Here is a 21,742-nt window from a genome sequence, read left to right on the forward strand (position 1 = left end):
TATGATTTCTGCTCTTCTTTCCAAAGCTATACTCAAATCCTGCATACTGTAATTCTGCCAGTTGGTCACACTGAAACCAGTTTTCATTTGTCTCTCCCATACCACCTTCAGCAAACTGCATGCCTGTTTGGAGCCTTTATTAATAAATAACTTTTTCATATTTGATATAAAGTCCATGCATAAAATTTATTTTATTCTTCCTGAACACCGCCCCATCATTTAACAATTGATTGTTGCGGTATATAGTACCATTACTTGCTAGGCACATCCTAACATAAAAGTGTGTTTGAATAGAAGTACAAGTGCCTGTGATGTGGCAGTTTGGCTCCGTGCTCCTTCGCAGCTTGAACCCAAAAACATCAGTAGCTGTAGACCATGGATGAGACAAGCAAATGAGGACACAAACAGTCAAGAGTGTGGTGAAAGTGATAACATGCTTTACTCCACATAGATCAATAGTGTTCATCTAAAGTGCAATGCAGGTTCAATAAATAAATACTCCTACAAAACAGGTGCTCTTCCTTTATTTAAAGTGCAATAAATAATCCTCCAATAAAAACCAGAATAAATCCTTGTAGTCATTGTCTCTCTGACAAGCCTAGTGCTTTCTCATTTTGTCTCCCCGTCATATCCTTGTTCAGTCAGTGGAGACACCAGCAGCTGCGGTTCCAACTTCCAGGTCTCGTCCCAGCATCTGCAGGATCTCCTCTATCATACTGTGCTCCTCCATAATTATTAATTGGGGGCAATCCAACTCTGGAGCACCACTCACTCACTTCTCCATGGGGCTACCAACCACTCTGCCTTCTCTCTGTCACATTGGCTTGAACACTCCAGTGCTACCTTCTCACTCTCACGGTTTTCCAATTCTGTCCTTCTGTCCTCCCAGGCTCCCTTTTAATCCGTATCTGGGCGCAGGTGCCACAATCACCAACTCCGAGGCATCAGTGAAACACTTGACTGACCCGCTTGCGCAATCAGCCAAGCACCTCATTCACCCATTTGTACCCACCTGCACCAGTCAACACCCTGCAATCTGAGTTATTTATATAGTTAAAACTACAAACCTCAGTCTTATTACGGTGCCCAATAATCAGGCTATGTCCAGCAAAGATGTTTTTCAGCCTTAGTAAAGACATACACAATAAAGCAATGGATTAGACAGGGCAGCAACCACTTACTCCATTTCTACAGAGCCTTTAAAACCCCTTGATATTTCTGTACCACCTTAAGCCATAGAAGTGCAGCCCACAAGCTTGCATTTACTTAGACAGAGTCAAAGGCACTAGACTGCTTTCATCAACTATAACTTCTTATATTAGAGGTCAGGCACAGGTTTCTGCTTTTGATATGATGTATCAGCATAGCACAGAGCTAAAATATAAAATGAACCTAGTATTTATTGGCATGTTTTCTGAAATCTGGGCAGAATGAATATCTCAGTTCATCCTTTTTCTGTTATTCATAGTCTTTCGTTTTCAGTGGATGGACAGTGGCAAGTATTCCCTTCTCTGTCTCTGACCACATGAAGCTGATTTTGTTTTTTTTGCTACACTCTCCTTCTCCCACTCCATTAATGCACTGCATTATGTTGATTTGTAATGAAGCATTTGGTTGTCATATCACTTTCTTATACTTCCGTATAGCTCAGTACTCCATGCTAATGCCCATTTTGGTGTTTGTTTAGGCTGAGCGTCAACACCTGCAGCACTCCTTGGGAGAGTCTTCAGAAAGTGAACAGGAGCTAGCTTTGGTCAAGCGCTCACTGGAGACCCGCATGGATGAGGCCCAGCGTAGCCTGGTAAGGCTTACCCAGGAAAAACAGGAATTGGAGGATCGGCTGCAGGAAGAACTCAGACAGAGGGAGTTTTTAAAGAGGGGAAAGAGCGAAATGGAAGAACAGAAAAGACTACTTGATAAGGCAGTTGAAAAACTGAATAAAGAGGTAATATGAGGAACAGTTAAAAAAAAGTGTAAATCAGAGGGTGGGAACGTTGTTTCTCAGAGTCCACACTGTTTACTTGTGTGCTGTTTTGCTTGCTTTTTGTTAATTGAAGACCATCTTTGTTTAAAACAACAATTATACTTTTAAAATGTTGACAGGTCACTTTTATTAGATGCAAAACCATATTCTTGATTTTTGTAATAACATAATTTTGGGGTTCTGCCAATAGGCAAGATGAAATCATCATATTTCTTATTATTTTTTTTATTATATTTCCATTGTTGTTTGATTGATGAATGCATCTTTTCCACTGTTCACACCCTTGCTAACTTTGACCAGTTCCACATCTATTTCATGCTTCGTCTGTCTGAAATCTCTATTTGAATTGCCCAACCTCTGCTTCTGTGTAGCTTTTGTTCAGACTACTGTTATGTTGAGCCTATTTTTTCCCTTTCTTTCTTCAATGCTTCCTACACACTGTCATTTTTCACTGTCATATTGATCTTCATGTCTTATTTCTTGCCCATAGCACTTGATTCATCAGTCTTTGTAGTCTTTCTACAGTCTGGTCTTCTGCAAGCTCTGCATTTCTTGAAAGCTCAATTTCTACAGAAGTTCCTTTATCAATACTCTCTGTCCTTACAATCCTCACACTTTCCGATATCCTAAGCAGTATTTGTGCAGTGCAATGCATAAAGTGTTTTGGTAAAGAAAGTGCACCATCTTATATAACGGATTATAACTAACAATATCCTAGTGCTCACAGAGTTTATAAAAAAAAAAAAAAAAATCGATATATAATCTCAAATCATAAACAACATATCACATAATTTACTTTTTCATTGTTTATTTAGTAAGAAAATGTGTTATTATATAACCACAGAGTTAATGCCATGCCTACTTTTTCACATTATTGTTGAGGAATTGCTCCAGGGAAAGATGCATGCTAATGGAAGTGATCTTGCTGCTTCAGTGCTGTGACTGATGGACCAGATCATGCAATGCAAAAGGCCAGTTTAATTAAATTAATGAAGTGCTATTGCAGAGTAGAAACACAAATATATTGCAGCATCCTGCTTCAAATGAGTTAAAGTTATGACAAAATATATGACCAGTCTTTTTTTTTTTTTATTATTATTATTCTTTATGTATAGTTTAAATGTGTATAACTAGGTGTCATCTCACAAGTCAAGTCAAGTTGGGGAGCATGCACTGGTACAGTGCGTTGCCGCACCCACTACACAACAAAACAACTCTGCATCCCGGTTGGCAACCCCCCCCAGGTAGACACCCGGTCCAGTCCCACCCTCCAGAAATGACCCTCTATCTGCCACAGTCAGGTGTTACATGGGTGACCCCTTAGACTGGTCCAGCCTCTTGGGTCCCCAACAATGAGGATCTTACGAGTCGGATCACCCTTGGGGAAACGTGCCACATGGCCGGAGTACCGTAACTGACGCTCCCTCACAATGCAGGTAATGTGACTCATTTGGGACTCCATGAGCAACCGCTCATTCGACAAACCAAACCAACAGTACCCAAGGATTTTCCAGAGAGACACAGTACCAAAAGAGTCCAGTCTTCATCTCAGGTCAGTGGATAGCGTCCATGTCTCACAACCATATAGGAAGATTGGAAGCACCAGGACTCTAAAGACTTGGACCTTCGTCCTTTTGCATAGATATCTGGAGCGCCACACACCCCTTTCCAGTGACCTCATGACCCCCCATGCTCTCCCAGTCCATCTACTGACTTCATAGGAAGAGTCACCAGAGACATGAATGTCACTGCCAAGGTAAGTAAACCTCTCAACAAGGTCGACACTCTCTCTCCGCAAGCAGACACACTGTTGATGGCTGTGCCCAAGAGGTCATTAAATGCCTGGATCTTGGTTTTTATCCAAGACACTCGCAAGCCCAGACACTCAGACTACTCGCTCAGTCTCTCGAGTGCCTTGATCTGAGCCTCCATTGACGCCGCGAAGGTCACAGTATCGTCAGCAAAGTCAAGATCCGTGAATCTTTCTTCACCAACAGATGCCCCACAACCGCTGGACTCCATGACCTTGCCCAACACCCAGTCCATACAAGCATTGAACAGAATAGGAGAAAGAACACACCCCTGATGAACCCCAGAATCAACTGGGAAAAACACAGAGGTACTGCCTCCACTCTGCACAGCACTCACAGTACCAGTGTACAGGCCGGCCATGATATCCAACAACCTCGAGGGGATCCTGCAAAGTCTCAGGATATCCCACAGGGCAGCTCAATCAACTGAGTCGAACACTTTACAAAAATCGACAAAGACTGCAAAGAAACTCTGCTGATATTAGCGTTTGCGCTCCATGAGAACCCTCAGTGTTTGGATGCAGTTAATGGTAGACTTCTTAGGCGTAAAGCCAGTTCCGGTCGCTGGTAGGTGAGCAAGTGATCACGGATCCTATTGAGGACGACCGTAGCAAGGACCTTACCCGGCACCGAGAGCAATGTTATCTCCCTGTAGTTGCTGCAATCCAGGCGATCACTCTTCCCTTTCCAGATAGGGACAACAAGTCCCATTTTCCAGTCAGTTGGGATGATGCCAGTCTCCCAAATGGAAGCAAAGATTGCTTGCAATATCCAGAGGACAGCCTTACCACCTACCTGGAGAACTTCACCCCGGATACCACAGATCCCTGCAGCCTTTCCTCCCCTCAGCTGGTTCACCACTTGTGCAAACTCAGTGAGATTGGGTGGTTCACAGCTAATTGGAGGATCAGCCTCAAGGACCGTGAACTCGGAGATATTCAACGTCCTAGCCGGAGGATCAGCTTTGAACAACTGCTCAAAGTAGCCCGCCCAGCGGGTCACAACTATAGTGTCATCCGTAAGGACCGTTCCATCAGCCGCACTGACTGCGACTGAAACTATATTTTAAAAAAAAATTTAAACAACTGATTAAAAGGTTAAATAATTTAATCAGTTAGCTGCAAAAGACCACCCGCTTTCTGGTAAGTTATTCCTTTGTACCGTCTCATACATACCTACAGTAAAGAGAGTTAGGATCAAAAGAATCATTGATCTTAAGGAGAAGCTCAGAAATTGTTTGGTGTCAATTGAATTCCTTATCTTGTAATTAAATCCACACAAATAGGTCAAATATTGACAAAATTATGTTAGGTAGGGTTTGAACATAGGCTTAAATGTTTTCTTTTTTGATTAAGTATTTAATCTTTGCATAAATTTTGTCTTTTTTATAGACAGTACATATGCTGCATTACCTTCTTTTTTCACAAACTTTTGCTATTGAAAGCTGGCTTATAAACGGATAACTGAATATAATTCCTACTTCAAGAAACATCAGAATATTTTAAAACCACAAATTATTTTATTGCAAGTTAAGCTCCACTGGTATATGCTGATCCGTGTTGAGGGTAATGCATTAAAAATAATGTGCATTACATAGATTACTTTTCAAAGTAACGAGTAACCGAACATGATACTTTATTTATTTAGGTAAAAATACCTGCATTACCTAAAAAATAAAAAGCTTATTCACAGCACACAAAAAAACTATAAGGTCAGCAACATCATGCACACGTATGCTTCATCTATGTGTAGCATGCAATCAAGTGACAAGACTGAAGTTATAAGTGTACACTTAATCCTGCATGTGATGAAGGGTAAATGTAGACCACCCAGTTTAGGGTCACAGGGAGACAATAAGTATTGCAGAACAACTTGGTAGAAGGAGAGAAGCAAACATGGTGGACAATTTACCGCTCCCTAGCAGGGCTCAAACGAAATGGCAAACAGAAAAGAGTGTGGTGTGTGCATTCCTATAACAAAAACATTTTAAATAAATAATCTTTCCAGTTTTCATCCATTTATTTGCTATAGATATTTTGAATCGGTGTCATCTGGTGGTGTAACAACTAGTGTTCATACCTCAAATCTTCTGTGGCTCTTGTTTGGTACTGTATTTTCTTTACTTCACAGCATGTGAATGACTAAGAAAATGATCACATTTGGCTATTGTTCTGGTCAGTTTCATGAAGGTTCATATATGGGCTTAGGATTTAATAACAAATCCTGGCCAATGAAATATGCACTTTTTCATACAAAAGTAGAAATTTTACATTTATAATTTTTATAATGAGTAATTACATATTTACATTTTTGTAAGTAGTGAGTAATGTAAGTAAAGTACTTTTAAACACCGATGCTGATGAATTAACCAAGTGTAACTACATTAACTGTAATTATAAACCAATGATTTCTGTATCCCCTTTCCCATCTACTGCTATCTTTTGGATGATGACGGTTGCATTGCCAGGTTGCGTGCTTTTTTAATTTGAAATCTCCCATTGACTACTACAAGAATGAAAGAACCCAGGAGTTTGTCTTATTCATATAGCCAGGGACATTCAGGTTCTGTTAAGGAAGAACTGATTACCAGTTCAGTGGGTACCTAGATTTTATTTTTAGGCTGTTGAAAATTTTTTTGGAAGGTGTACATATTCATATTGGGGCACCCAAAAATGTGGGATCCTGTGGAGTTTGGGATATATTAGAGTACTCCCATAGGCTTTTATCTTAAAATATTATGTGTATTCACCATGCAACCTTGTTTACCAATAGATACTGAATTTCTCTTATCTCCTAGCTGGACCAAATGACTGCCCAGTCCAACCAGGCAGTAGCACTTATTCAGTCTCAGTTTGATGAGTACAGAGACAAGTCACGGCGAGAGCTTCTGGATGCGCAGAGACAAGCAAAAGACAGTGTTTCTGAGTTAGAGCGACTCCAGATGACTGTTCGAAGACTTCAGGAAGAGGTGAGATATATAAAAAAAAAAAATCAACTAAGCCCCAGATTTTTATATCTAATCAAATGAGCATTTGTGCACTCTTGCAGATTACTAAATTAAAACATGAGCTTCAGGAATGTCAAGAGGAAAAGGACCATGCCAATTTGGACAAAGAACTCCTAACAAATCGCTTGCAGCATGTGGAAGCAGAGATAAAATCCAACCAGCACACAAAGGATGACCGTTCCCGGCAGATCAAGATTCTAGAGGTGAGTATGTGTATGTTTTAGAGACTCGAGAGTGCTAGTGTTTTATTCTTTACCAATGCCTCTTTTCTTTTTCAGTTGAGGGCTTTCTTTAGATTTGTGGTTTTAAAATATTCTGATGTTTCTTGAAGTAGGAATTATATTCAGTTATCCGTTTATAAGCCAGCTTTCAATAGTAAAACGATTTCAACGATGTGGTCAGATTTGACAAAGCCTTTTTTGGTTTTCCTTATAACCCTGAATAGGATAAATTGGCTATAAATACAGTCATATGAAAAAGTTTGGGAACCCCTCTTAATTCTTTGGATTTTTGTTTATCATTGGCTGAGCTTTCAAAGTAGCAACTTTCTTTTAATATATGACATGCCTTATGGAAACAGTAGTATTTCAGCAGTGACATTAAGTTTATTGGATTAACAGAAAATATGCAATATGCATCATAACAAAATTAGACAGGTGCATAAATTTGGGCACCCCAACAGAGATATTACATCAATACTTAGTTCAGCCTCTAGACACCTCCTATAGCCTTTGATGAGTGTCTGGATTCTGGATGGAGATATTTTTGACCATTCTTCCATACAAAATCTCTCCAATTCAGTTAAATTTGATGGCTGCCGAGCATGGACAGCCTGCTTCAAATCATCCCATAGATTTTCAATGATATTCAAGTCTGGGGACTGTGACGGCCATTCCAGAACATTGTACTTCTCCCTTTGCATGAATGCCTTTGTAGATTTTGAACTGTGTTTTGGGTCATTGTCTTGTTGGAATATCCAACCCCTGTGTAACTTCAACTTTGTGACTGATGCTTGAACATTATCCTGAAGAATTTGTTGATATTGGGTTGAATTCATCCGACCCTCGATTTTAACAAGGGCCCCAGTCCCTGAACTAGCCACACAGCCCCATAGCATGATGACAGTAGCTCCATCAAATTTGACAGTAGGTAGCAGGTGTTTTTCTTGGAATGCTGTGTTCTTCTTCCACCATGCAAAGCGCTTTTTGTTATGACCAAATAACTCAATTTTTGTCTCATCAGTCCAGAGCACTTTGTTACAAAATCAATCTGGCTTGTCTAAATGAGCATTTGCATACAACAAGCGACTTTGTTTGTGGCATGAGTGCAGAAAGGGCTTCTTTCTCATCACCCAGCCATACAGATGTTCTTTGTGCAAATTGCGCTGAATTGTAGAACAATGTAAAGATACGTCATCTGCAGTTCTTGCAGGTCTTTGGAGGTGATCTGTGGGTTGTCTGTAACCATTCTCACAATTTCTGCGCATATGCCGCTCCTGTATTTTTCTTGGCCTGCCAGACCTGGGTTTAACAGCAACTGTGCCTGTGGCCTTCCATTTCCTGGTTACATTCCTTACAGTTGAAACTGACAGTTTAAATCTCTGAGATAGCTTTTTGTAGCCTTTCCCCTAAGCCATAATACTGAACAATATTTGTTTTCAGATCTTTTGAGAGTTGCTTTGAGGATCCCATGCTGTCACTCTTCAGTAGAGAGTCAAAGGGAAATACAACTTGCAATTGACCACCTTAAATACCTTTTCTCATGGTTGGACACACCTGTCTATGAAGTTCAAGGCTTAATGAGCTAATCCAACCAATTTAGTGTTGCAAGTAATCAGTATTGAGCAGTTACATGCATTCAGATCAGCAAAATTACACGGGTACCCACATTTTTGCACAGCCAGTTTTTCACATTTGATTTAATTTCATACAACTAAATACTGCTTCAATAAAATTCTGTGTTTGGAAAACACCCAAGTACTCAGATGTTCCTAGGAAATGAAAGACATACCACTGTTATCTTTTTTGTCGAAAGTAAATTATTATGCAGGCTGAGAGGGGTTCCCAAACCTTTTCATGGATTCATTATTTTCATACATACTAGTTGATTTTGTGTGTGTGTGTTTTTTTTTTTTAATATATACAGTGGTGTGAAAAACTATTTGCCCCCTTCCTGATTTCTTATTCTTTTGCATGTTTGTCACACAAAATGTTTCTGATAATCAAACACATTTAACCATTAGTAAAATATAACACAAGTAAACACAAAATGCAGTTTGTAAATGGTGGTTTTTATTATTTAGGGAGAAAAAAAAATCCAAACCTACATGGCCCTGTGTGAAAAAGTAATTGCCCCCTGAACCTAATAACTGGTTGGGCCACCCTTAGCAGCAATAACTGCAATCAAGCGTTTGCGATAACTTGCAATGAGTCTTTTACAGCGCTCTGGAGGAATTTTGGCCCACTCATCTTTGCAAAATTGTTGTAATTCAGCTTTATTTGAGGGTTTTCTAGCATGAACCGCCTTTTTAAGGTCATGCCATAGCATCTCAATTGGATTCAGGTCAGGACTTTCATTTTGTTTTTCTTCAGCCATTCAGAGGTGGATTTGCTGGTGTGTTTTGGGTCATTGTCCTGTTGCAGCACCCAAGATCGCTTCAGCTTGAGTTGACGAACAGATGGCCGGACATTCTCCTTCAGGATTTTTTGGTAGACAGTAGAATTCATGGTTCCATCTATCACAGCAAGCCTTCCAGGTCCTGAAGCAGCAAAACAACCGCAGACCATCACACTACCACCACCATATTTTACTGTTGGTATGATGTTCTTTTTCTGAAATGCTGTGTTCCTTTTACGCCAGATGTAACGGGACATTTGCCTTCCAAAAAAGTTCAACTTTTGACTCATCAGTCCACAAGGTATTTTCCCAAAAGTCTTGGCAATCATTGAGATGTTTCTTAGCAAAATTGAGACGAGCCCTAATGTTCTTTTTGCTTAACAGTGGTTTGCGTCTTGGAAATCTGCCATGCAGGCCATTTTTGCCCAGTCTCTTTCTTATGGTGGAGTCGTGAACACTGACCTTAATTGAGGCAAGTGAGGCCTGCAGTTCTTTAGACGACGTCCTGGGGTCTTTTGTGACCTCTCGGATGAGTCGTCTCTGCGCTCTTGGGGTAATTTTGGTCGGCCGGCCACTCCTGGGAAGGTTCACCACTGTTCCATGTTTTTGCCATTTGTGGATAATGGCTCTCACTGTGGTTCGCTGGAGTCCCAAAGCTTTAGAAATGGCTTTATAACCTTTACCAGACTGATAGATCTCAATTACTTCTGTTCTCATTTGTTCCTGAATTTCTTTGGATCTTGGCATGATGTCTAGCTTTTGAGGTGCTTTTGGTCTACTTCTCTGTGTCAGGCAGCTCCTATTTAAGTGATTTCTTGATTGAAACAGGTGTGGCAGTAATCAGGCCTGGGGGTGGCTACGGAAATTGAACTCAGGTGTGATACACCACAGTTAGGTTATTTTTTAACAAGGGGGCAATTACTTTTCCACACAGGGCCATGTAGGTTTGGATTTTTTTTCTCCCTAAATAATAAACACCATCATTTAAAAACTGCATTTTGTGTTTACTTGTGTTATATTTGACTAATGGTCAAATGTGTTTGATGATCAGAAACATTTTGTGTGACAAACATGCAAAAGAATAAGAAATCAGGAAGGGGGCAAATAGTTTTTCACACCACTGTACTTTAGATATATGAAATATTTAAAATGCTGTATTTGGAGTGACGCAGTAAACTTTTAATGTGTTTAGTTTGATACTCTGCAGTGAGTTAGGCTGGTAACATCACTTCACGGTGGGCCCACCAAATGAACAAGCTGATTAAAAAGGCAGGCTTAGTTATAGGATGCATTTGTGAGTTGTTTGGGGTAGAAGTTAGGAATATCTTATCTTTATCCAAGTATTTGACAAGGGTTATTGTTATTTTGATATCTATCTATATAAAACAACAAAATGTCCAGCATCTGTGCCTGTGCATAACTTTATAGAGTATCCACAAGGGCGCTGCAACATCTGATCAACAAAGACAACAAAACCATAAAAAGAGATGGTTTAAGGGCTAGAATGTCCGATGAACAAAAATAACAAAAACCACAAAGATATATTCAAATATAAGATCTTTAGATCCAGAATGTCCAATGAACAAAGGCATCAATAACCACAAAGAAAGATTGATGTAAAAATCTAGAATCTCTGATGAACACAGGCAACAAAACAACAATAAAAGATGGATTTAAGGTCTAGAAGGTCCAATGAACAAAGGCAACAAAAAGCACAAAGAAAGGTGAATACAAGGACTAGAATCCCAGAAAAACAGAGGTTCGTAAATGCACAAAGTAACTGAAACTGACAAACTTAACCTTTGTAATGTTATTCCCGTTTTAGTAAATGGCCGTTTTGCTATGCTAATATTTCTGTATTCCTGAGCCCTGGTAAAAGCTAAAATTCTCCTTGGGGCAAATAAAGGTTGGTCGGTCTGTATGTTTGTGTTTGGTTGTGCACATATAGATATTTATGAGAAAGAGAGAGAGAACAGTGTAATGACTTCAACATATTTTATTAAAATGTTCCTTTTTTCACCAAAGGGATCTTGATTTCAGAAACACATTTAATTCAAGATGATCCATACTGTAATGGTAATATGTTTAAAATTGCAATAGCTGGGTAAATTGAACTTATTTTAAATGTAATTATAGGGCTTTGACCCCTGCTCACTTTGCTCACCAACCCCCGGGCTGGCGCTATGCACTTGCCACTTTGCGTCTTTGCCGCTGTACATTTTAAACAGATTGTTTTCATGGGAATTATTTCATATGCATAATAGAACTATTTTACATTACAGCGAGTAATTAACCATATAAAAAAATAGTAAAATGTAATAATTTGAAAGTAAATTATGTTTTATGTTGCGTTAGAGATATTTGTTGCGTTATACGATTTCATTCTGTTTGGCTTTGAAATTAACATGCAAATACTTTTTAAACTTACACTTTTACTGTAAAACTTCAATTAAATTTTAGTCAATATCGCATTGAATTTTGATTCTGTGTTTGGAACATCGTGACAATGCAATGTATAACTGCCCGTGAATGAATTTCGTTTCTTTCTCTTTAATAAATAAACTGACTTTTTCGAATGTTTATCACTATGATTTGTTAATTGTCTTTGCAAAAGCTATTCTAATGGGGATCTGTTAACGTTTTAATACAAATTGCATATCAAGATCTTCTTTGGTGTCTAATGTTATTTGCGGAAGATGTACTGCATTACCTTTCTTGGATACATCCTTCTTTAAACAATAATTCGGGCGGTGGAAGACCAGACGGTGTTAACGGTTGTAGATATTCTTCAGGTTATCGTAAGTTGTTGTTTTCATCTTCCATGCGATCACCACAAACTGTTTCAGCATAATCTATTTAATACGCATTTAACCAATTTGCAGTGTAACCGATCAACAGTTTTCACGTTAATTCGTTTGACTTCATCGCTTCTTGGTGCTAGGATTTGGATATAATAAGTCTTCTTTATTTGGGAGCCTTAAATTGAGAAAAACGAAAAAATTTATAAGAGCTGAGAGAGCAGGAACTGTGTCTGTCAAAAGCATTCACACGAATGAAAGATGAGCGCACCGTGTGCGTGGTTGAAAATGGTTGAGAGGAGGGTGGGACTTGAAAAAATCTCATGGAAATAGTCTTGTCTCGCCTCAGGATTTTCTTTTATAATAGAGAGATTTTTTAGGTGCATTCATGTAAAATTTAAATGCATAGATTGTTATTGCTGTCATATTCATTTGTCTGTCTGAACAGCTTGGCTACTTAATATTTTGATGAAATTTCAAGGAAATTTGTCAGTTACATTCAATGTTTTGGAGACATTTCACTATACAAATGTTTGAAATCTTAAAATCTCATTTGAAAAGCATTGGTGAATTTTCAAAATAATCTATCTTAAAACAAAGCACCATTCTGTAAGAAGTTAGTTACTGACTAATTTACTGTTTCAAATTTACCTTGAAAGTGGTAATCATACCTTGGGTAGTTTCCTGTTTTACATGTCCACTAGCCACTCTCAAAGGCAAATCATATCCTCAGTCACATAGGGTCGAACTTCAACATACTGAAGATTTTATCTCTCTATTTGGCACTTCTTTCAAAAAATGTTATAGTATGTTTAAGAAAAATGAAGTACCTTTGCTAATAAACCCTCCACCACCAACAATTAACAATAGGACATAAAACAATTTTTATGTCACTTGAGTTAGAATCTCGTGACTATGAAAGCTGTTTCAGCCACTGCAAGACTAATTGGGCAAGGCTTATAACTACATGATATTGTGAAATTTAAATGCATGAATTTGATACTTTCTAATGCTGAAACATCATGTTATTGCTGTCATTTTAATGACTCATTGTTATGCTTAATAAGCGTAAATGTGTTTTCTCAATATTTGAAGGCTGAAAATAAGCAAACATTAAAAATAATCCAACAGAATGTTACACCATTTGTACGTTTTCTAAGCTCTTTTTTGTGGATTCTATAAATGAGAATATGGTGTTCTTTCTCATTTTCAAATAAAACTAAATAAAAATCTTAGAGTCATGATGATTATTTCAAACCTGTTTTATATGTCACAAATGTTTGTTTTTATGCAGTATTTATTGATTTACTAGGCCTATTTTTTTTTTGTTCTGAAAATAGTATATGATATTAAAAAAAAAATCCTTGTTCAGAAATGTTTAGGTCTTGGTGAGTTATAGCAACTGACTCTTTCTCTGCTAATAATGCCTGTTTCAAATAATATAATGGTGTCTTCGTCTTCAAGTTTACTTATCATCCCGCATGAGCCAGTGCTCACGATAAGATCATAATTTTCATTGCTAAGGAGGGGCAAGTACAGCAGTGCAGGCTTCTGTGGAGCTGATCAAATTGGTTAGGAATACAATTAAGTAGCTGAAATGGGAGCAAAATTCCTGGTACACATCTGTAACAATCACTCTTCCAGTAACTGCCAGTATCATCTGGTGGTTTTGTGGTAATTTCCTTAGATGAAAAGATATTTTCTGTTGTGTGGCAGTGCTCTTATAAACAATATATTTGTTATTTTCTTTATTAACAATGTTTTAATAATAAAACAGCATCAACCATGCACAATAAATACATTTTGTTCTTTCATGAAAAAAATGATTAACAGAAAACCACTTGCCTATAGTCTAATGGCAGACCCTTTGATTGAAGAGTCCTCGGAGGCACATTTTAAAAAACCTTGCATTCATTTTATATTTCTGTGTCAAAATATTTAAGATAATTTGAGTACATTATTAATAATGATTTCTGAGAAATAATAAGGGCCATAATTTTGCATAGGTTTCAGTGTTTTATTTCTTGTTTTTATGTATATTGGATTGCTTATATTCATGCTATATTTGTAACTATTGCATACGGTACTAGTCTATATTATTTCACACATAGCAATGTTATCTGTCTGGTTCTTTGGGAAAAATGAGAACATGTTCATGTGCACAACTGTAAAGAAATGCTTCCAGTAGGTTGACAGTATAATTACAGCACCTTTTATCTTATCTTTTCTGATAGATACTTAACCAGTTATAAGAATAGACTGCAGACGTTTTAAATAATAGATAGTTTAGTCATTACATTCCTTTAGGTGTAATTTTCCACATTACTTTTCAACTAAAAACAAATATGTTTAAAAATCAATCCTATTTACAGTGGGTAGGACATGGATCCAGAGCTACTGCACTACACTGCTTTGCTCTGCAATGAGCAGTAAAACAAATTAAGGCCAAACTATTTTTCAAAATGGCATTGTTTGTCTCTCACATACCAATGTCTCCTTTATAATTAGTGAGAAGCATAAACCCAAATAAAAACAAATCTGCTTCTTGGATCAGACAAGTTATTTCTCTAAGTGGAGGCTAATGACAACTTGTTGCTCTGTGCTGTTCTCTTGACTGTTCTACTGGCCAAGTCTACTATACAGTATATGTGAAAACAGTATGAACAGTTGACCAAATTATACACCTGGAGTGAAATTTAATCCTAATTTTGAGCCTTACCTGCCACCAAGCAGTCATTATACCTAAACTGTACAGTACAGCAAGGTGGAGGATGGCTCTTGAATGCTATATACACCATGAAGAGCTGAATGAGTTAAAAACACTCATTATTAACCCATATTTGTTGCTTATTTGGATTCTGAGGATGGAACATGTATTAACACTGCCAGGCTTATAAATGCCTGCATGAATGTCTTATGAATACATATTAAGAACCACGTTTAGTCAAAATACTAGATGAAAAATAGCAGATTAACTACACTACAACTGGTTTATGGTTTATAGGATCATCACAAAGCTAGATCCTAAAAGTGAATGAAATGTCAGAGAGCCTGAGCTGTCCTAAGATGCTGTGTGAAGAGATGCAATTTTTTTAAAAGCATTTACAGCATGCATGCAAGAGCTGCAGGCTACACAAAACATGGATGCATAATATTCAAACTTCGGTTTAATTTGTTGTCTCTGTGTATGTGTGTATAGTTTCTTTTCCTCTTCATTGCTTCATTTTTGTGACATTGGCTCCATGTGTTTCGTATTCTTCCACATGCGTCTGTCCTGTGTGCAATCAACTACCATGCACATATTAAGTCCAATTCCTTTCAATTTGACGTTTATCCACATAGCTTTTAAGTGGTCTTGTAGCCTACTTCCCATCCGCCTTACATTCTTCGACCATTTTGAAATGCGTTGGTTCCTTATCTTCAGTACATGTCCAAGCCATCTCTTTTGTCTCTTGTGTACAGTGTCTGTCAATGTTCTCTTCACTCCCAGGAACTGTCCGATTTCTTCATTGTGCACTTTCTCTATACTATATCGTACACAGAGAATCTTTTTGAGTACAACCATTTTGAACAGATGTAGCTTGTTGTTTAGATTTTCTGCAAGTGTCCGTGCTTCACAGTCATACAGGGTGATCACTAGGTACCATGTAGTACATATGGATTTTTATATTCATGCTGATTTTTTTCACTGCCAAGTCCCCTCATCACTTATAAAGCTGCAGCAGTTCTAATTTTAATGTTCAATTCGCTACAGCTGTCACTTCTTGAACCAGTCTGCTCGTCTCAATGGCGTGCCTCTGAGCAGGATTTGTTCATTATGTACGTCTTTGTTGCTGCTTTCATATGCTTTTAACCATTCTGTTTTAGTATCGCTTATCTCAAGATTGTATATGGAACTTCTTTTATCAACTTTGTCAAGCAGGCTTTGTGCTCCTTGTATGTGCTCAGCCAAGAAAGCTATGTCGTCTGTGAAATTTAGGTTGTTGATTCTTCTACCTATGTAGATATATTCATATTTAAAGAGCTGTATGTGTTTATATGTGTGCATAATATACTGTGTATGTAGAGTCTCTTTGCTGGGGAGCAGATACAGTTTAAGAAGCTCACTAAGCAAGCAAATTACTTTCTTAAAATAAAGATTAAATTAAGTAGTAAGGAGCATGGTGACAGACTTGGAAACCATATGGTCTCCAAGAAATCCCACTTGCATAACTTGACAAAATTCCTCCCATACAGCCTTTGCAAACCTCAGTGTGATGGTTCATATTAGGAAGATGTCACATAGTCTTTTGAAAACTTTGCCCAGCATTGCAGTTGAACCTTAGCTGCAAATTTTATTCAAGAAAACGTTTCACCAGAAACAATTCATTTCTTGTTGATTCTTTGAAAACATGCTTTGTCAGTATAAAAACTGTAAATGATGATAAATCAGAATTTGCATTTTTTGTAAAAAAAAAAAAAAAAAAGGAACAGTCTTTAGGTTACAGCCTTGGGAGTGGTAGCAGTGGTGTGCATTTTATCAACTGTGCTGTGCTTGTTGTGCTGACTGCCATGTTACTAAAAGAAGGGCTAGGAGCGCAGGCAGTAGTTAACAGAGAATATGGAAACCAGCAGCTGTCTTTATTCCTTTCTTCTCATATTCTCAGATGCATTAAAATTTCAAGGCAGATTAATTCTGGATTCTTTAAATCGTTTCAATTAATGGTGTGCATTAGTTACCTTACACACAGTTTTCATGTTCATTTATGTTAATTATACATAGAATTTAATATTATTACCATAGTAGTTCTAGATCCTGAGGATATAAGCATCATAAAGGATTGGTCTGCTCCTGGCACAGTAAAAGATACAAAGTCATGTGGGGGGGCTTCTGGTTACTGTAGAATATTTACAGAAAACTTGCACCCTTTATTTGAAGGGCCCAGAGGTTTATATCAGAAATTTCTGATTAAAAATGTATCCATCTCAACTGTACATGAACTCTGTCTGTATCATTATTGAAAGGGCAAAAGTAATAGAATGCATTGCTACATTTAGTATAAAATTAGTATTTAACACAAATGCATTCTGAGATTTTTCAAGCTAAAACTGAAGTTTCAAGTTTAAGGGTGTTCTACTCTCATGGTGCTGGTGATTGATTGACATGTTACATGTTGTTTAGCTCATACAAGTTGGAATTTCACGCTATGCATGTGACAATAATAACAACATTAATAATGAACTGCAGTATCAAAACCATCGTTTATTTCAATAAAAAGTGGATTAAAAAAAGTATCGTTATTCCATCTAAGACACCATTGCAACTTGTTTACATTCTTCTAATAAATTAAAGCCATATTTAATGTAGAGCAAAACACATAAGAAAATGCACTTGATAAAATGCACATTTTAATTTCCATTCTCTCCCTGTTGAAGAACTCCTTTGGTTACGATAACAGCTTTTGTTGTTCTTAAACGTTTTGAAGACCTGTTTTATTTGCACAAGTTTAATAAAAATATTTTTTATAAGTGATGCATATTATCCACAACTTTTTGTGTTTGTCATATTTAGCACACATCTGGTCTTATCTTTATGCTGCAGGACAAACTAAAACATATGGAGCTGGAACTAGACGAAGAGAGGACTACCGTGGAGCTGATGACTGAGCGGGATACCCGCAGCCGAAACCAGGTATTCTTTACTTTTTGCATCCCCCTCCACCCCCGACACCAATTTCTATGAAGTTGAAAAGAATTAGTTAATTAAGCTAGAACTTAAGGTAGAGCCAGGCTTATTTTTTTTACTTACCTGTGAAAAAGGATACAGGGCAGAATGGCAAAAATTGGTACATTTATATTGACAGTATGGTGGACAGCCAGGGTGCCTCAACAGTGGGAGAACCTGGGGGGACAGCTTATTCAGGACTTTACCTCCCTCTGAGCACTAGGTGGTAGCCCCCGTAGGTTGCAGCAGTGCCTCAGACTCCCACAGAGCTCCTTGGGAGGTGGAGTGTGTAGCAGCCTGATGGGTCCCGTGGGCAGTGCCAGGGTGCGCTGCAGATACTGTTGAGCCCTAGGTGACAGCACTTACGCCAAACCCGGAAATGCTGCTGGAAGAAGGTCGTTGGACACTTGGAGCACTTCCAGGTGCCCTATAAAAGGAGCCAGTCACCACTACTCCAGGAGTGGAAATCGGGAGAAGGTGGACAAAGTTTGCTGGAGGACAAGTGGAGGCAAAAAGAGAGAGGAAGAGAAAGAAAGAAGATGAAGAAAATAAAGTGTTTTGTACAGTGTGGTGCCTGTGCTTAAATTGTGTTGTACAGGTGGGAAACAGGGGAAGGCGTTTCTCACAAGTTAAAAGGAAAAAAAGTAAAAGCGTGTACGTTGAACTTGTATCCTGCATCTGTCTGTGTCAGGATTGGGTGACAGGAGAGCCCTCTACTGGCTACAACAGCAAATTTTTTTTACAGTAACATACATGGTAATAACTTCTACATAAGAAAAGCTTACCTTTATTAGCATCAACAATAAATCAATCCAGTAGGTTTAATAAAATTGTTCTATTTGAGCAAGTGCAGCATAATTGTATACAACACATACAAATCTGTTCTGTTTAAATGCCCTCTTTACCTCTAGAAATATAAAAATAGACAGTTTGTTGGTACAATATTTAGTGCTGCAGCTTGAGGGATAGAGCATCTAGGGAAAAGTGGGGAACATGCAAACTCTGCATTACAGGATTATTATAATTATACGACCCTAAAGCAAAGTAATGGGTCCAATTAAGAAGAAAATAATAGACACATTGTACAGTGCATCCAGAAAGTATTCAGAGCGCATCACTTTTTTCCACCTTTTGTAATGTTACAGCCTTATTCCAAAATGGATTAAATTCATTTTTTCCTCAGAATTCTGCACACAACACCCCATAATGACAACGTGAAAAAAGTTTACTTGAGGTTTTTGCAAATTGATTAAAAATAAAAAAACTGAGAAATCACATGTACATAAGTATTCACAGCCTTTGCTCAATACTTTGTCGATGCACCTTTGGCAGCAATTACAGCCTCAAGTCTTTTTGAATATGATGCCACAAGCTTGGCACACCTATCCTTGGCCAGTTTCACCCATTCCTCTTTGCAGCACCTCTCAAGCTCCATCAGGTTGGATGGGAAGCGTCGGTGCACAGCCATTTTAAGATCTCTCCAGATATGTTCAATCAGATTCAAGTCTGGGCTCTGGCTGGGCCACTCAAGGACATCCACAGAGTTGTCCTGAAGCCACTCCTTTGATATCTTGGCTGTGTGCTTAGGGTCGTTGTCCTGCTGAAAGATGAACCGTCGCCCCAGTCTGAGGTCCAGAGCGCTCTGGAGCAGGTTTTCATCCAGGATGTCTCTGTACATTGCTGCAGCCAGTTCCTGCCGCTGAAAAACATCCCCACAGCATGATGCTGCCACCACCATGCTTCACTGTAGGGATGGTATTGTCCTGGTGATCAGCGGTGCCTGGTTTCCTCCAAACGTAATGCCTGGCATTCACACCAAAGAGTTCAATCTTTGTCTCATCAGACCAGAGAATTTTCTTTCTCATGTTCAGAGAGTCCTTCAAGTGCCATCCATCCATCCATTTTCCAACCCACTGAATCCGAACACAGGGTCACGGGGGTCTGCTGGAGCAAATCCCAGCCAACACAGGGCACCAGGCAGGAACCAACCCACCGCAGGACACACACAAACACACCCACACACCAAGCACACACTAGGGCCAATTTAGAATCGCCAATCCACCTAAACTGCATGTGAATGGACTGTGGGAGGAAACCGGAGCTCCCGGAGGAAACCCACGCAGACACGGGGAGAACATGCAAACTTCACGCAGGGAGGACCCGGGAAGCGAACCCAGGTCTCCTAACTGCGAGGCAGCAGCACTACCACTGTTCCACCATGCCGCCTGTCCTTCAGGTGCCTTTTGGCAAACTCCAGGCGGGCTGCCATGTGCCTTTTACTAAGGAGTGGCTTCCGTCTGGCCCCTCTACCATACAGGCCTGATTGGTGGATTGCTGCAGAGATGGTTGTCCTTCTAGAAGGTTCTCGTCTCTCCACAGAGGACCTCTGGAGCTCTGACAGAGTGACCATCGGGTACTTGGTCACCTCCCTGACTAAGGCCCTTCTCATGTGTCTGCCTGGTCCTGAAATGTCATATTTGATCACAAGAGGCGGATCTATAATTAAAACCTGTTTATGAACAAGAATATACCTTTATAGAGTCAACCATACATTTTGCTTTAGGAACTGAAGGACAGTCCCATAAATAACTTGCTTAGAGATGGAGAATTATTTTTGGAATGCTCCCCAGTCCCTTTTTGAAAAGTTCTGGTTCAGACCAACAGATTGATTTTGCATGTTTAACATACAGTAATGGTGGTACTTAACCACTGCAACTATAGTGCTGTGAAGATGTTTCCCATTCTTTGTGTTCACTTGGCTAATTTATATCTCCAATTCTTGGTGTCCTTTCTGTGGTTAACTTTGTTTCTAAAGTATAGTTAAAAGGAAAAATTTTTTTAAAAAGTTACTTGCTGAAATAAAGCAAATGTTTCATCTGATAGTCTTCATAAGCACATTATAGTTTTAAAATTTCTGTTATGGACAAAGAAAAGCATTTTTCATGTAGATAGCCTCTTTGTTCCAAACCATTAAATGTGTTCTGATTAACTTGATGTCATAGAGCTTCAGAACAGTTAGCTGTGTTAATGAGAATTGTTAATAGTTTAGGAACAGGCAGCATAATTAACTGAATAAATGGTAACAGTGGTAAAGAGATACATCAGTTAAAATGATTTGTGTGTTACCATGACATAAGGCGAAGTTCTGCATTTGATCCATTGTTCATCACGGTGCCCAAGAGTGGAGATGTGTCTGATAACCAACATGCAAGTAAAGAACTTCACTGTACTGTATACACATAACAATACTGTGGCACCACCCTATGAAGGTTATATAGCCAAAACATTGTGTTTCGAAGCACATTTTGTACTTTTTCAGCCTGGAAATAACCCTTACTTTAGTTTCATTTGCAGATGTGCACTAATGCAGCCCTTCACTCATTATTATATAAGATCTAGAACACACTTGGGCTCTTATCTTTAACTCTTTGTATGTTTTCTATTTTGGTTTTACCTTTTAGATTGACCAACTTCGAGCTGAGTTGATGCAGGAGAGGGCAAGCAAGCAAGATTTAGAATGTGATAAAATCTCGCTGGAAAGACATGTAAGAGATGTGATTAATCTGTTTTTCAAGAATGCTATTTTTGCTCTGCAGAAACTGTCACTGGTCAGAGCAGCTGATTTTTATTATTATTTGTTTAACATCACTCTTTACTGTTTATCTTTTATCCCCATAATCAATTAGCAGTTTTTTTAAAAAAACAGAAACGTGAACTAATTACCTTTTATTTATTTGAATAGCCCAAACCTCTCAAATTCATAATTTTTAGTTTTTATTTGCACTATCATACATTAAGCATAGCATATTCGTTCTTATTGTT

General features: G+C 38.5%; 1 protein-coding gene across 3 annotated transcripts in view; it reads left to right on the plus strand.

Moving 5' to 3' along the window:
• LOC114646056 (cingulin) overlaps positions 1-21,742 on the plus strand; it is a 157,441-nt gene that overhangs the window by 119,895 nt on the left and 15,804 nt on the right. For all 3 annotated transcript variants that reach the window (XM_028794039.2, XM_028794038.2, XM_051923270.1), the window contains exons 13-17: positions 1,688-1,945; positions 6,593-6,763; positions 6,844-7,005; positions 17,798-17,887; positions 21,382-21,465. In XM_028794039.2, the coding sequence (XP_028649872.2) occupies positions 1,688-1,945; positions 6,593-6,763; positions 6,844-7,005; positions 17,798-17,887; positions 21,382-21,465 (765 nt within the window). The remainder of the gene's footprint in view (positions 1-1,687; positions 1,946-6,592; positions 6,764-6,843; positions 7,006-17,797; positions 17,888-21,381; positions 21,466-21,742) is intronic.

The sequence above is a fragment of the Erpetoichthys calabaricus genome, chromosome 2 (genome assembly GCF_900747795.2).
Source record: "Erpetoichthys calabaricus chromosome 2, fErpCal1.3, whole genome shotgun sequence".
Classification (NCBI taxonomy): Eukaryota; Metazoa; Chordata; class Cladistia; order Polypteriformes; family Polypteridae; genus Erpetoichthys; species Erpetoichthys calabaricus.